The sequence below is a fragment of the Pristiophorus japonicus genome, chromosome 4 (genome assembly GCF_044704955.1).
Source record: "Pristiophorus japonicus isolate sPriJap1 chromosome 4, sPriJap1.hap1, whole genome shotgun sequence".
NCBI lineage: Eukaryota > Metazoa > Chordata > Chondrichthyes > Pristiophoridae > Pristiophorus > Pristiophorus japonicus.
In genome coordinates this window covers 114,520,765-114,538,441 of record NC_091980.1, presented here as the reverse complement: position 1 = coordinate 114,538,441, position 17,677 = coordinate 114,520,765, and the positions used below count along the sequence as shown (strand labels likewise).

The window sequence follows — 17,677 nt, the reverse complement described above, 5'->3', positions numbered from 1 at the left end:
CATGGTCCAGTTATCAGAAACGCTGTTTCAATATGCCAATGGTCCTCTCAATGATGCTGCGCATTGCAACATGCGACATGTTGTATTGACGGTCAGCTTCCGTCTGGGTTATGTATAGGATGAATGCATCATGAGTGCTACCAGGGTATCTTGCATCGACTGACATGATATGATGCATGTCGTCACACACGAGCTGCACATTAATGGAGTGGAAGCCTTTTCTGTTCCTGTACATCTCGGAATCCTTCAAAGGTGCTCGCAAGGCGATGTGGGTACAATCAATGCAGCCCTGTACCTTTGGGAAGCAAGCAATTCTGGAGAAGCCCACAGCCCTGTCATGGATTGCTTGGGCGGTCATGGGGAGCTTTATGAAGTCATTCCTACGTGCGTACAGTGCAGTGAACATATCCCCAGTTGCAGCTTGAAACGATCCGGAGGCATAGAGTGCAACTGTAACATTCACTTCAACTGACAAAGCAGACCCACTGATGCTTCTAGATTGCAGGTCTGCTTTGACCAACTCACAGATCTCACTTACAACTTCTTTGCCGAAACGCAGCCTTCTGACACAGTTTGCATCACACAGGCGGAGGTACGCATACCTGTCTCGATATACCTGAGGTGGGTAAGGTCTCCTGCCCAGCACCCTACGGGCTTTGATGTTCCTGATGCAATGAAGTCGGATCAATTGTCTCCAATGGAGCACCATGATGCAGAAGGTTCGCACAAGGTATGACATTGTCAGTATTGCCCCCATACTTAAATTTAACCTTTGACAGAAGCTCAAAATGGCTCCCTAGGCTCCAAACCTGTCGATAGGCACCTCTCTCTCTCTCTCTCCTCTTCTCTCCACCCGCCCCCCAGCCTTTAATAATTGGAGTCTTGTGACTTCTCTCTCTCCCTCCCCCTCCCCGGGCTCCAAGCCTTCCGATCGGCACCTTGCTCTCTCTCTCTCCACTCCCTCAGTGTTTTTTTCCCCCCTAGACCTGTTATGGCACTCTGAGGCCTGCTGTTTAGTTCAGGATTTTCCCTTGCTCAGCCGGCCTAGCACCCTAAAAGAGGCATGCAACTCCTTCCTGAGTGCCCCGCTCCAAACTCCGGGACCAGGTGATGAATTTTACGATGACAGATGCAAACCATTTGCTGACACAAAATTTATCGCTCCGCCCGGGCCACCATCCCAACTGATGTGCGACCGAATTTCCACCCCAGTAAGTTTAAACTCTAGCGAGTCTGCATAAGTCAACTCCCTCATCTCCGGAATCAACCTTGTTATGTATTTGTCCAGGTACATTAAATGTATAATTACAATGGTGCGCCACAGAGGGCGCTGTGGTGGGAGACCTGAAAGTACCTGCAAGACAGAGTATAAAAGGCTGCCCACCACCCATGAGTTACACAATAAAGGAATAAGGTCACAGCAGTTACTACAACACCAGACCATGTGGAGTCAGTGATTTGAGTGCTAGATACACCACATTGGCGACAAGGACACGGACGAACTTCACGCAACCATGGCTATTCTGGGCTCGCTAAAGGATTTTACGGTGGGCAATGATTGGGAGGCCTTTACGGAAAGGCTCGAGTATTACTTCACAGCAAACGACTTGACGGGGAACACATGACGCACTGAGAGTGAAGCGTAAGGCGATATTGCTTTCCAGTTGTGGTGATGAGGTTTACTTTCTCGTCAGGGATTTGCTGGCACCCGCGAGCGCCAAGGACAAGTTATATGAGGAGCTGATCGCACTCATTCTTGACCAACTGAAACCGAAGGAGAGCATCCTCACGGCCCGGCATAAATTCTACCACCACTGCAGACCTGAGGGCCAGGATGTCACCAAATATGCTGCAGACCTCAGTAGACTCGCGGCGCTGTGTGATTTTGGCACACGCCTTGACGACGCGTTGCAAGACGTCTTTGTTATGGGGATTGGCCATGAGGGTCTCCTTCACAAGCTGCTATCCACTGAACCCACAGTCACCCTGAAGCAAGCCATCACCATCAGCAGCGCATTTATGACCTCGACTTGCAGCACCAAGCAGATGATCCACACAGTCTTGAATCCGGCAGGCACTGTTCACAGGATAGCGCCCGTCACGGACAAAACTGCAGAACATGGCTCTGCTCAGGGCAGGGAGCACGGACCTCGGGGTCTTGGAACTCAGAGTCCGCCGAGGGGGGCTAATCGAGTAGCACCATGCTGGCGCTGCGGAGGAAGCCATGGGGCTCACCGGTGTAGGTTTGCGGAGTACACGTGCAATACCTGCCACACGAAAGGCCACCTTCAGCGTATGTGCAAAAGAAACCTGACTCACCGTGTGGCTGAGGAGATGGTAGAGGAGCAGGCAGAAGAAGATGAGGCGTTGTTTGGACTGTATACGTGTACCGACAATTCGGCCCCAGTGATTATGGAAGTCAAGATTAACGGAGTCCCAGTGAGTATGGAAGTGGACACTGGATCGGGTCCGTTGTTGATGAGTCAGAGAACTTTTGAGAAACTGTGGGTCAACCCAGCTGCACGACCCAAGCTGGTCCCGGTCACGGCGAAGCTGCGTACCTACACCAGGGAACTGATACCTGTTCTTGGCAGAGCGGAGGTGCAGGTATCTCACGGGGGCGAGACGCACGGTTTACCTTTGTGGGTCATTGCAGGCGATGGGCCGAAGCTTCTCGGCAGGAGGTGGATGGGGAAGGTCCGTGGGAGCTGGGAAGACTTCATTCCTCCACAGACTGCTGTTCCCCGGGTTCCCAAAGAGCAGCGCCAACCGAGCTGGTGAAAAAGAAGCCGTTCATCGGCAGTCTAAATCCCCACACAGACGACAGCAGCCCAGAATTCCTGACCTCAAGCAATCCTGCAGCCTCAGCCTCCGCAGACGAGCAGACCCTGGAAGAGCAGGCGTTGATCGACAAGTCGGGGGGGCCCACGCGAAGAGAAAGTCGGGCGGCGGTCGCGGCTATGGAAGAGGCGGGGACGGCGGCGGTCGGAACGGCAGGAGAGGGGGCTACAGCGGCGGCGGAGGCTACAGCGGCGGCAGGTATGACCCGGGAGAACATGACAGCTACTCGGGTGGGCACAAGAGCCAGAGCGGCGGATTAGGCAGCAGTTATGGCAGTTACGGGGCCACAGGGACTATGACTGATCGAATCCACAGAACCATTTCTGCCGTGATTCAAGATTCAATCGTTCTTGGCCATTTTTCTCCTTTCTTCCTTCTTCACCCCTTCTAGTTCTTCCTAAAACGCCATGCCAGCGAGCTCAAGAGCAGCAGAGTTCAGCAGAACAAAGGCAAGCAGAGCAACTAAAATGGTGGCACCTAGTGGAAGCCTCGTGGGAACCACAAGATGGCGTCTTAAAAGGTAAATGCACCCGGGAGCCTTAAAAGGGCCTTACACCGTTGGCGGTCACCACAAAGAGACTTTTGTAAGGCAAGAGCGAGTCTAATTGAGTAATGTGATTTTTATGATGACATGATTTAGGATGAGTTAATATTTTGATGCTATATGGGTACTGTGTTTAAAATGATGGATATGAATGATTTACGAAAAGAGTTAATACCACGAGGTACAAGTAAAAGGGTTAAGGGGTCCCTGACTAACATGCCTAATGGACCAAGGCGATTTTCGATTTTACGTGATTCATGCAATGGTTCAGCGGCTGCAGATGAGCCGCTAAGGCGACTACTGAGAACAGAGGCAACACACTAGTTGCGATACCCTGTCTCAGCGCAGCCCGTAACCTCGGGCAAAAAGGGGCAGCATACCACCAGCGTACCTCACCCAGTGAGCTGGGATTAAATAACTGTTCAGTGTACCTGCAATCTTTTGACATAACATCTGTACCATACAATATATGTACCATACAACTGTACTGTCCATTTATATCTGCTTTCTGTTGGAGGTTATACTCGTGACTTCATCACACATATAAGGACTGCTAATACCACATGCTTGCACTGGATCGCAAGCATAATCTCTACATGGCGGGGGGGGAAGAGGGAAGTGGATGGTCATGCACTCACACTCACAAATCAACCAGGACGAACAAGGCCGAGGTTACTGGCAATGGCTCTTGGAACTCGGGGGGGGAGTGAGATGTTATGTATTGTCCAGGTACATCAAATGTATAAGTACAATGATGCGCCACAGAGGGCGCTGTGGTGGGAGACCTGAAAGACAGAGTATAAAAGGCTGCCCACCACACCTGAGAGGCACTCTGGAGTTACACAAAAAAGGACTAAGGTCACAGCAGTTACGACAACACCAGAACGTGTGGAGTCAGTGATTTGAGTGCTACATACACCACAATCCTAGTGAACCTTCTCTAAGCTGCCTCCAAAACAAGTATATGCTTTCGTAAATATGGAAACCAAAACTGTACACAGTATTCCAGGTGTGGCCTCACCAATACCCTGTATAACTGTCGCAAGACTTCCCTGCTTTTATACTCCATCCGTTTTGCAATAAAGGCCAAGATTCCATTGGCCTTTCTGATCACTTGCTCACCCTGCAGAGTAAACTTTTGTGTTTCATGCACCAGGACCCCCAGGTCCCGCTGTATTGCAACACTTTGCAATTTTTCTCCATTTAAATTATAACTTGCTCTTCGATTTTTTTCTGCCAAAGTGCATAACCTCACACTTTGCAACATTATAGAAACATAGAAAATAGGTGCAGGAGTAGGCCATTCGGTCCTTTGAGCCTGCACCACCAGTCAATAAGATCATGGCTGATCATTCCCTCAGTACCCCTTTCCTGCTTTCTCCCCATATCCCTTGATCTCTTTAGCCGTAAGGGCCATATCTAACTCCCTCTTGAATATATCCAATGAATTGGCATCAACAACTCTCTGCGGCAGGGAATTCCCAGGTTAACAACTCTCTGAGTGAAGAAGTTTCCCCTCATCTCAGTCCTAAATGGCCTATCCCTTATCTTAAGACTATGTCCCCTGGTTCTGGACTTCCCCAACATCGGAAACATTCTTCCCGCATCTAACCTGTCCAGTCCCGTCAGAATCTTATACGTTTCTATGAGATCCCCTCTCATCCTTCTAAACTCCAGTGAATAAAGGCCCAGTTGATCCAGTCTCTCCTCATATGTCGGTCCAGCCATCCCTGGAATCAGTCTGGTGAACCTTCGCTGCACTCCCTCAATAGCAAGAACGTCCTTCCTCAGATTAGGAGACCAAAACTGAACACAATATTCCAGGTGAGGCCTCATCAAGACCCTGTACAGCTGCAGTAAGACCTCCCTGCTCCTATACTCAAATCCCCTCGCTATGAAGGCCAACATACCATTTGCCTTCTTCACCGCCTGCTGTTCCTGCATGCCAACTTTCAATGACTGATGAATCATGACACTCAGGTCTCATTGCACCTCCCCTTTTCCTAATCTGCCGCCATTCCGATAATATTCTGCCTTCACGTTTTTGCCTCCAAAATGGATAATATTACATTTATCCACATTATACTGCATCTGCCATGCATTTGCCCACCCACCTAACCTGTCCAAGTCACCCTGCAGCCTCTTGGCGTCCTCCTCACAGCTCACACCGCGACCCAGTTTAGTGTCATCTGCAAATTTGGAGATATTACACTCAATTCCTTCATCTAAATCGTTAATATATATTGTAAAGAGCTGGGGTCCCAGCACTGAGCCCTGCGGCACCCCACTAGTCACTGCCTGCCATTCTGAAAAGGACCCATTTATCCCGACTCTCTGCTTCCTGTCTGCCAACCAGTTCTCTATCCACATCAGTACATTACCCCCAATACCATGTGCTTTGATTTTGCACACCAATCTCTTTTGCGAGACCTTGTCAAAAGCCCTTTGAAAGTTCAAATACACCACATCCACTGATTGTCCCTTGTTCACTCTGCCAGTTACATCCTCGAAAAATTCCAGAAGATTCGTCAAGCATGATTTCCCTTTCATAAATCCATGCTGACTTGGACCGATCCTGTCACTGCTTTCCAAATGCATCCTTAATGATTGATTCCAACATTTTCCCCACTACTGATGTAAGCTAACCGGTCTATAATTACCCGTTTTCTCTCTCCCTCCTTTTAAAATAAGTGATGTTACATTAGCTACCCTCCAGTCCATAGGAATTGATCCAGAGTCGATAGACTGTTGGAAAATGATCACCAATGCATCCAATATTTCTAGGGCCACTTCCTTAAGTACTCTGGGATGCAGACTATCAAGCCCCGGGGATTTATCGGCCTTCAATCCCATCAATTTCCCGAACACAATTTCCCGCTTTATAAGGATATCCTTCAGTTCCTCCTTCTCACGAGACCCACTGTCCCCTAGTATATTCGGAAGGTTATTTGTGTCTTCCTTTGTGAAGACAGAACCAAAGTATTTGTTCAATTGGTCTGCCATTTCTTTGTTCCCCATTATAAATTCACCTGAATCCGACTGCAAGGGACCTACGTTTGTCTTCACTAATCTTTTTCTCTTCACATATTTATAGAAGCTTTTACAGTCAGTTTTTATGTTCCCTGCAAGCTTCCTCTCGTACTCTATTTTCCCCCTCTTTATTAAACCCTTAGTCCTCCTCTGTTGAATTCTAAATTTCTCCCAGTCCTCAGGTTTGTTGCTTTTTCTAGCCAATGTATATGCCTCTTCCTTGGATTTAACACTATCCTTAATTTCCCTTGTTAGCCACGGTTGAGCCACCCTCCCCGTTTTATTTTTACTCCAGACAGAGATGTACAATTGCTGAAGTTCATCCATGTGATCTTTAAATGTTTGCCATTGCTTATCCACCATCAACCTTAAAGTATCCTTTACCAGTCTATTCTAGCCAATTCACGCCTCATATCGTCGAAGTTACCTTTCCTTAAGTTCAGGACCCTAGTTTCCGAATTAACTGTGTCACTCTCCATCTTAATAAAGAATTCTACCATATTATGGTCACTCTTCCCCAAGGGGCTTCGCACAACAAGATTGCTAATTAATCCCTTCTCATTATACATCACCCAGTCTAGGATGGCCAGCTCTCTAGTTGGTTCCTCGGCACATTGGTCTAGAAAACCATCCCTAATACACTTCAGGAAATCCTCCTCCACTGCATTGCTACCAGTTTGGTTAGCCCAATCAATATGTAGATTAAAGTCGCCCATGATAACTGCTGTACCTTTATTGCACACATCCCTTATTTCTTGTTTGATGCTATCCCCAACCTCACTACTACTGTTTGGTGGTCTATACACAACTCCCACTCGCGTTTTCTGCCCTTTGGTATTCTGCAGCTCCACCCATACCGATTCCACATCATCCAGGCTAATGTCCTTCCTTACTATTGCATTAATTTTCTCTTTAACCAGCAACGCCACCCCGCCTCCTTTTCCTCTCTGTCTATCCTTCCTAAATGTTGAATACCCCTGGATGTTGAGTTCCCAGCCTTGGTCACCCTGGAGCCATGTCTCCGTGATGCCAATTACATCATATCCGTTAACTGCTATCTGCGCAGTTAATTCGTCCACCTTATTCCGAATACTCCTCGCATTGAGGAACAGAGCCTTCAGGCTTGTCTTTTTAACACACTTTGCCTTTTTAGAATTTTGCTGTAATGTGGCCCTTTTTGTTTTTGTTTTTTGCCTTGGGTTTCTCTGCCCTCCACTTTTACTATTCTCTTTTCTATCTTTTGCTTCTGCCTCCATTTTATTTCCCTCTGTCTCCCTGTATAGGTTCCCATCCCCCTGCCATGTTAGCTTAACTCCTGCCCAACAGCACTAGCAAACACTCCCCCTAGGACATTGGTTCGGGCCCTGCCCAGGTGCAGACCGTCCGGTTTGTACTGGTCCCACCTCCCCCAGAACCGGTTCCAATGTCCCAGGAATTTGAATCCCTCCCTCTTGCACCACTCCTCAAGCCATGTATTCATCTGAGCTATTGTGCAATTCCTACTCTGACTAGCATGTGGCACTGGTAGCAATCCTGAGATTACTACTTTTGAGGTCCTATTTTTTAATTTAGCTCCTAGCTCCCTAAATTCATCTCGTAGGACCTCATCCCGTTTTTTACCTATATCATTGGTACCTATATGCAGCACGACAACTGGCTGTTCACCCTCCCTTTTCAGAAGGTCCTGCACCCGCTCCGAGACATCCTTGACCCTTGCACCAGGGAGGCAACATACCATCCTGGAGTCTTGGTTGCGGCCTATCTATTCCCCTTACAATCGAATCCCCTATCACTATAGCTCTCCCACTCTTTTTCCTGCCCTCCTGTGCAGCAGAGCCATCCACGGTGCCATGAACTTGGCTGCTGCTGCCCTCCCCTGATGAGTCATCCCCCTCAACAGTACCCAAAGCGGTGTATCTGTTTTGTAGGGGGATGACCGCAGGGGACCCCTGCACTACCTTCCTTGCACTGCTCTTCCTGTTGGTCACCCATCCCCTATCTGGCTGTGTACCCTTTACCTGCGGTAAGATCAACTCATTAAACTTGCTATTCACGACATTCTCAGCATCGTGGATGCTCCAGAGTGAATCCACCCGCAGCTCCAGTGCCGCAATGCAGTCCGTCAGGAGCTGGAGGTGGATACACTTCCCGCACACGTAGTCGTCAGAGACACCGGAAGCGTCCCTGACTTCCCACATATGCAGGAGGAGCATAACACGTGTTCGAGTTGTCCTGCCATGACTTAACCCTTATACTCCATCTGCCAAATTTTTGCCCACTCACCTAGCCTGTCTATGTCCTTTTGCAGGTTTTCTAGTGTCCTCCTACCATCTTTGTATTGTCAGCAAACTTGGCTACGGTACACTCAGTCAGTTCATCCAAGTCGTTAATATAGATTGTAAATAGTTGGGGTCCCAGCACTGATCCTTGTGGCACCCCACTGGTTACTGATTGCCAACCCAAGAATGAACCATTTATCCTGACTCTGTTTTCTGTTAGTTAGCCAATCCTCTATCTAATCCTCATGCTAATATATTACCTCCAACCCTGTGAACCTTTATCTTGTGCCGTAATCTTTTATGTGGCACCTTGTCAAATGCCTTCTGGAAGTCCAATTACACCACATCCACTGGTTCCCCTTTTTCCACCCTATTCGTTACATCCTTAAAGAATTCCAGCAAATTTGTCAAATATGACTTCTCCTTCATAAATCCATGCTGACTCTGCCTGACTGAATTATGCTTTTCCAAATGTCCTGCTACTGCTTCTTTAATAATGGACTCCAACATTTTCCCAACCACAGATGTTAGGCTAACTGGTCTATAGTTTCCTGCTTTTTGTCTGCCTTTTTAAAATATGGGCATTACATTTGCAGTTTTCCAATCTGCTGCGACCTCTCCAGAATCCAGGGAATTTTGGTAAATTACAACCAATGCATCCACTATCCCTGCCACTACTTCTCTTAAGACCCTAGGATGCAAGCCATCAGGTTCAGGGGATTTATCCGCCTTTAGTCCCATTATCTTACTGAGTACCACCTCCTTAGTGATTGTGATAAGTTCCTCCCCCCCCATAGCCCCTTGACTAGGCTGATACTTCAGTGCAGTACTGAGGGAGTGCTGCATACTGAGGGAGTGCTGCATTGTTGATCATTTTTAGGATGAGGGGTCCTCTATAAGGCCCTTTCCTTCCATTGGGGGAAGCCAGGACAGTTACTGCTGCTTCTTGGGGTCCACCACATCTTTCACAGGGTGCCTATTACAACCTCAGGTCATCATAAAGAGTTTCACAGACAATGAAATACTTTTTGAAGTATAGTCACTATTGTAATATAAGAAAACATTACAGCCACAAAACAAGGTCCTACAAACAGAAATGAGATAAAAGAACTGATGATCTTTCGTGATGTTGGCTGAGGAATATGTATTGGTAAGGACAAGTAAGAACTCCCCTGCTCTTCTCCTACAAGTGGCATGTTTCTAGAGAACCACAACTCAATGATATTAGGGTGCATATGTTCTGCAAATTCAGGTATCAATGCTTAGTGCACATACTAAATTCCTTTGTGTACTATTTTATGCAGGAAGGAGTGAGGGATAGTCTCATGAGAGGTTTCCCCTAACTCAGGGCTAGTACCAGTTGCTTTTTATCTTTGTGTCAGCCGTAGATCAGTGTGTAACAATCTCACCTGAGTCAGAAGGTTGTGGGTTCAAGTTCCACTCCAGGGACTTGAGCACAAAAATCTAGGCTGACACTCCAGTGCAGATCTGAGGGAGTGCGTCTGGTGGTCGTGAAAGGCGCTATATAAATCCAAGTCTTTCTTTGTTTCTTTTTCCTTTATTCACTCACAGGCATTCACGAAAGTACAAAATCATCACACAAAATAGGAACACCTTCAACTTTCAGCCTGGGTAAAAGTGGTGTTGCGGATTGTATCACCTTGCTATAGGAACCATCCGATTTTCATTTCCATTGATTCAAATATAAATGAAAGGTTTGCGGATGCTATAGCTGGTTGCTAAGCTGCAAAGTCAGTTTTATGCCCGGGCAGCAAGTTGAAAATCTACCCAAACATGTTGCAATGTGGGACTTGATTGAATGTGTCTGTTACACCTGGGCATTATAACATAAGGTCGGTCCTCTTCTGTTTTTTTAAAGAAGGAAATATAGTGAGTTTGTAGCCAAAATGACACCTGCACCTCACAGCAAACTGTCATTGTCACCATTTTTCACAAGCACCAGCAGAGCTACACCCATCCAGGAGGATTTAGATAGTGAGCTTAGGAAGGTATCAGTGATGAAATGTAGGTGGCAGTGGAGAAACAGGAACCTTCTAGTTGGGGGCTCAGCTCAGTTCCTTCTTCAGCTGCAGAACCTAAGGATTCAGACCCCACAGCACTACTGATAAAAGGAGATTGCTCTCTCAGCAGAATTTTCGAACGAAGACATTAGTTAAAACCTTAAAAAGTCTGGCTAGGAGTGTGGAGAAGGTCATTAGGCACGCGCGGGACAACCTCCCTGGACTAAAGTCTACCCTTGGAACAAATGAAGCAGAGCTCCACTGGCACGAGTCTTCAGTACAACAGTGACATGTATATAGTGCCTTTAACATAGGAAACAGCCCAAGACAGATCACTGAGGTAAAATTGACATTCAGCAATATTAAAAGATTTAGATGGTAAAAGCAAGGCCAAAAAAATAGATATTGGAGGTGGCTTTTAAAGGCAGGGAGTTTAGTAGCAAGTCAAAGGAATTAAGAAGGGCAGTTTTGAAAAAGATGCTTGAAGTCACCATCTTCGGTGCCATGTGAGCAGTAGGGTTTCTTAAAGGGGCAGCTCAAATACTTATGCCGAGAAATTGGAACATTTAGTGTCGGCCATTATGGCTGGTTTTGAAGAAAAGGCTGCCATTACTTGCACTCGCCACAAATATGTTACTGATCAGGAGCGTGGTGTCAATCAGCATGCAATGCTGAATTGGCGCACGCTCAACAGTTTTCGATGTCGCTGCGCCTCTTACCAACCTCTCCAAAGCACGCCCGTGCATGCAGCCGTTGAAAGCGTGCAGAGCCGGGAGAACGTGGCAGGGATCTATAGATCACCGCCAATATCTTCAATAACACTGCAGAGTATGTCCAGTGCAATGAGATGGCTCATGGTGATTGCTGTAGAAACACATTTGCAGATTAGATGCCAGCACTCAACCAGAGCAGGTCAGTGAGTTCTGGCACAATGTGTACAGAACAGCATATGGTTACAAACATAGAAACATGGAAAATAGGTGCAGGAGTAGGCCATTCGGCCCTTCCGAGCCTGCACCACCATTCAATAAGATCATGGCTGATCATTCACCTCAGTACCCCTTTCCTGCTTTCTCTCCATACCCCTTGATCCCTTTAGCCATAGGGGCCATATCTAACTCCCTCTTGAATATATCTAATGAACTGGCATCAACAACTCTCTGCGGTAGAAAATTCCACAGATTCACAACTCTCTGAGTTAAGAAGTTTCTCCTCATCTCGGTCCTAAATGGCTTACCCCTTATCCTTGGACTGTAACCCCTGTTTCTGGACTTCCCCAACATCGGGAACATTCTTCCTGTCCAGTCGTGTCAGAATTTTATATGTTTCTATGAGATCCCCTCTCATTCTTCTAAACTCCAATGAATACAGGCACAGTCGATCCAGTCTCTCCTCATATGTCAGTCCTGCCATCCAGGAAATCAGTCTGGTGAACCTTCGCTGCACTCCCTCAATAGCAAGAACGTCCTTCCTCAGATTAGGAGACCAAAACTGAACACAATATTCCAGGTGAGGCCTAACCAAGGTCCTGTACAACTGCAGTAAGACCTCCCTGCTCCTATACTCAAATCCTCTAGCTATGAAGGCCAACATGCCATTTGCCTTCTTCACCACCTGCTGTACCTGCATGCCAACTTTCAATGACTGATGTACCACGACACCAGGTCTCGTTGCACCTCCCCTTTTCCTAATCTGCCGCCATTCCGATAATATTCTGCCTTCACGTTTTTGCCCACAAAGTGGATAACCTCACATTTATCCACATTATACTGCATCTGCCATGCATTTGCCCACTCACCTAACCTGTCCAAGTCACCCTGCAGCCTCTTAGCATCCTCCTCACAGCTCACACCGCCACCTAGCTTAGTGTCATAGAAAATAGAAAATAGGTGCAGGCTCGAATTCAATGAGTTCATGGCTGAACATGCAACTTCAGTACCCCATTCCTGCTTTCTCGCCATACCCCTTGATCCCCCTAGTAGTAAGGACCACATCTAACTCCTTTTTGAATATATTTAGTGAATTGGCCTCAACAACTTTGTGTGGTAGAGACTTCCACAGGTTCACCACTCTCTGGGTGAAGAAGTTTCTCCTCATCTCAGTCCTAAATGGCTTACCTAATATCCTTAGACTGTGACCCCTGGTTCTGGACTTCCCCAACATTGGGAACATTCTTCCTGCATCTAACCCGTCTAAACCCGTCAGAAGTTTAAACGTTTCTATGAGATCCTCTCTCATTCTTCTGAACTCCAGTGAATACAAGCCCAGTTGATCCAGTCTTTCTTGATATGTCAGTCCCGCCATCCCGGGAATCAGACTGGTGAACCTTCGCTGCACTCCCTCAATAGCAAGAATGTTCTTCCTCAAGTTAGGAGACCAAAACTGTACACAATACTCCAGGTGTGGCCTCACCAAGGCCCTGTACAACTGTAGTAACACCTCCCTGCCCCTGTACTCGAATCCCCTCGCTATGCAGGCCAACATGCAATTTGCTTTCTTAACCGCCTGCTGTACCTGCATGCCAACCTTCAATGACTGATATACCATGACACCCAGGTCGCATTGCACCTCCCCTTTTCCTAATCTGTCACCATTCAGATAATAGTCTGTCTCTCTGTTTTTACCACCAAAGTGGATAACCTCACATTTATCCACATTATACTTGATCTGCCATGCATTTGCCCACTCACCTAACCTATCCAAGTCACTCTGCAGCCTCATAGCATCCTCCGCGCAGCTCACACTGCCACCTAACTTAGTGTCATCCGCAAATTTGGAGATACTACATTTAATCCCCTCGTCTAAATCATTAATGTACAATGTAAACAGTTGGGGCCCTAGCACAGAACCTTGCGGTACCCCACTAGTCACTGCCTGCCATTCTGAAAAGTACCCATTTACTCCTACTCTTTGCTTCCTGTCTGCCAACCAGTTCTCAATCTAGGTCAGCACACTACCCCCAGTCCCATGTGCTTTAACTTTGCACATTAATCTCTTGTGTGTGACCTTGTCGAAAGCCTTCTGAAAGTCCAAATACACCACATCAACCGGTTCTCCCTTGTCCACTCTACTGGAAACATCCTCAAAAAATTCCAGAAGATTTGTCAAGCATGATTTCCCTTTCACAAATCCATGCTGACTTGGACCTATCATGTCACCTCTTTCGAACTGTGCTGCTATGACATCCTTAATAATTGATTCCATCATTTTACCCACTACCGATGTCAGGCTAACCGGTATATAATTTCCCGTTTTCTCTCTTCCTCCTTTTTTAAAAAGTGGTGTTACATTAGCTACCCTTCAGTCCATAGGAACTGATCCAGAGTCGATATGCTGTTCGAAAATGATCACTAATGAATCCACTATTTCTAGGTCTGGGGGATTTGTATTGCATCTAAAGACCTGATCCATTACTAATGATTTGCAGTTATGTCAGTAAACTGGAAATGAAATGGTATTTGGGCTTTGTAAATGTTTAATGTTATTGTTCCAAACTTCCATATTGAATATGCACACTCTGAAGTAACAGGTGTATGCTTATTACTTTTTCAATGAAAGGAGACCTAATTACTTTTTCCTGTTTCTGGAGGAATTTTACATCTCCATCTACTCGTATTGATATTCAGGTGTCCAGGGTATCCAATAAACTTTTCACATCTCTTGGTGTATTCAGGGAGGAATCATGGATCATCTATGCCAGCTCTGACATTCAGTATTGCAACAAATCTCCCAATTCCAGTACATCATTGCCCTTTCAAAATGCTTTTTCCAGGCACTTTTTAGAGAGATATATTCCTAAAATAACTTAGTGTATAGTGCTCTATAATAGCAAAGCGTATTCACTATGTATGTGAATTAAAAGAATAGATTGCTTTTATTTGTATGCTAGGGAGTAGAATCGGAAATATTGGTTGCACTCTTTAAAATATATCAGATTTTTTTATTTTTACGCTTTCATTTATCTTGAATACCCACTCTGCCAACAGAGAAGCATAATCGGAAACATAGCAGTTCACTTTAAGAAATTGTGATCTCCTGAGAATGCAGCACAGATCCTTTAACCCGACCTTTAGTCTCCTGCTGATTTTACCGCTGGAAAGAGCGCAATTCATGGGAACTTCTGCGCTGCACTCATTTAAATTAGCAGGCAGCACCAAAATACCAGAGCTGCCTGCACTCTTTTTGTGAGAGACCGTTATCCTTGGCCCGTGGTGGCACCGCCTGTTTTCAGGCTTAATCGAATTTCTAGGCCTTTATCTTCATGGCTGCACTGGTGTTTTTGTAGCAACCATCTTCTTGGCCAGCTCTGGTCTTCACTGTGGGTTGGCTGCATCCTCTCCTGTGGTTAGGCTTCTTTATATTGGGAAATTGTGGGATGTACAGTGGATGTTGATGACCTTGGAAAATCCTGATGGGGTTGTAATTAATCCTGTCCCTAATCTTTGGGGCCATGTGAAGCACTCCTGCAAGATGAAGAGGCTAGCCTTAGCTTCCAATGAGCCATCCTTGCAGTTTGCCTTTGTATTGGGTTTGCGATTAATGTGCCTGGTTGCTTAGTCCCAGCCAGCATGTGAAATTGGTGCTGGGATCTCATTATCATGTGGCAGGCATGCAGTTAACGAACCCGCGCTATTCATTGGCTACTCATCTATTGAGGGCAGGGGGACATAAGTCGGGCCAGCCAGCAACTCTTAAAAGAGGAGTTGCAGCCTGGCTGCAGACAGGACAGAACACTTCAGGACAAACAAATAGCTGGAAGAAGGACTGTCAGGGCACCCAGATTTTATGATGCCACCTTGGAGGCCCTGATACAGGTAGACAGGAGGAAAGAGATCCTCTTTACACCAGAGGGCATAAAGCCTTCCAGGCAACACCTGCACTACCAACAGGAAGACATTGCTCCTCTGAGAAGTTCGAGTAGAAGTATTCTCTGACAGCACTCTATCGGTTTGGCCTCCTGCACAGTGCCCTCCTCCTCCTCCCTCTTCTGCAAGTTGTTCCTGCTCCCTCCTTTATTGCGTGCTGCTCTCCTTTCTCCTCTATCGCAAAGGTAGGCCTAGCAGAACACCCATGACAGGCAGCCAAACACAGTCCAGCAGCATTAAAATCTTCTTTTCAGCAATCAAATTAAGTTTTCGTAATCAAAAAACAAGACAAAAAACAGACAGAAATTGACCAGCAACCTGAAATGACAAACCAGTAGTTCAGCTCTAAGTAATGGATGAGCCCTTTAAATAGCGTTGTTGAAGCGTCCTCATTGCCCGTTAGTGTCACGAGTTGTTGGGTGAGTTTATCACGTGACGAATCCAGCTCTGGGGCACTACCAATATCAAAAAAGGGTTTCACAACAAGCATTGGACCCTTATTTGAATATTTTATTCATTGTTTTAAATAGATTTGAGGCACACCCTGGACACCTATGGAGCAGCCAGATCCAATATACCAGGCGGTGCATTTCTTATGGGTAATGAGCATGTATGCCCTGCTCGCCACATTGGATGCTTAGGCACTGTTCTCACCTGAAAAATGGGATGGTGCCACAAATCTCTAGGTCTGCTGCCTATGAATTATTCATCGACCTGCATGATACAGTGTACACACTGCACATCAATTGGGGTTAATGCCCTTTCTGTTCATGTAGCCAATTACATTGTGCCAAAGGGTCTATATGGCAGAATGGGTTCCATCAATGAACCCCTGAACTTTGAGAAATTCTGCGGTATGATTTTCCATTTATAAATTTAAATGGTGAAAAATTGAGAGTGCAGGTTCACAATTTCTTCAGCTGTACTCTAACAAACACTGCTTCTTGGTGCGGCTGCCCGATTGGGGAATCAGCACATTTGATGTTCAAAGGCACAGTTTTTGCCACATTGGAGGAAGAATTGGTCTGATCGCAATGTGTGACAAAATCATAAATATGTTCTTTTTGAATGCATTTACAATGTTGCTACAAACAGAAAACAGAAAGTGACCTCCTCCTTCATTTTACATCATGACTAATCATCCTGCTTCAACAATGTGCATATAAAGATTGATAACATTTTTAAATAGGTGAAAATGCCACTATTTAGCACCACTTTCAAGTGGCTTAAACAGAAGGCTTTCAAAAGTATAACATGACACCACACTTAAATATATGCATGACCTGATTGCGACATCTCTCTCTTGTAATATCAGCTGTTGCATATTTTTGGTGTCCAGTGGCCCACCACCACACATCCTATATGTATTCTTTTTACAGGGTTACATGTCAAAATGCATACTCACCTCAAATAATAAATAATGTTCTTTAAGTCTGTATTCCTCTCCATCTTTCGATTTGACATTCTTCTCAGGAGGGTGAGCGCTGTGTTCTGCTAATTCAGTTGAAATCTGTCTCCACTTGGTCTCATGAGACTTCAGCTGCTCCTCCTATACGCCACACATTATACATCACAAGTTGCTTTTATAATTGAATATGACTCATAAATGCAGGAACAGTCAGTATTTTCCAAATATTGTTGCTTTATGTTTGATTAAAGGAGTCTATAAATTCTTTGAAAATAAACCTTCACACATAAATAAAGAAAATCACATTAAAAATTAGAATTGATAAATCATCATGCTTCTAAACTTATCCAAATCATATAAGCCAAATTATCATTAATTCCATTAACAATATTATTTTCCATTTACATTAAGTTTCAGGACCGTATCTGAATACCGTTAGAACCAGAATTAAATAATGAAAAGGAAAGCCAAGATATTCTTCATTAGAAAAATTAACCTGTCCCCAGAAATGGGGAAAATTTTCCTATTCCAGCACTAAAGTGACAGTGCTTTGGAACAGCGAGTATTACGTTCACCAAAATCTAGCTGTGCTGAACTGCTGTCAAGATCAGCCTTATTACCTAATAGGAGCAGCGTGGAGGTCTCAGGAGCAGCGTGGAGGTCCCGACTTGCGTGAGAACACCAGCGGC

At 45.7% G+C, this 17,677-nt stretch overlaps 1 protein-coding gene across 13 annotated transcripts in view; it reads right to left on the bottom strand.

Annotated features, from left to right (window-relative positions):
• Positions 1 to 17,677, bottom strand: part of LOC139263036 (PH and SEC7 domain-containing protein 2-like) — a 420,621-nt gene that overhangs the window by 21,845 nt on the left and 381,099 nt on the right. For 12 of the 13 annotated variants that reach the window (XM_070878509.1, XM_070878513.1, XM_070878508.1 and 9 more), the window contains one exon: positions 16,986 to 17,129. The exons of the other annotated variant lie outside the window; for it this stretch is intronic. In XM_070878509.1, coding sequence (XP_070734610.1) covers positions 16,986 to 17,129 — 144 coding nt within the window. The remainder of the gene's footprint in view (positions 1 to 16,985; positions 17,130 to 17,677) is intronic. 13 annotated transcript variants of the gene reach the window in all.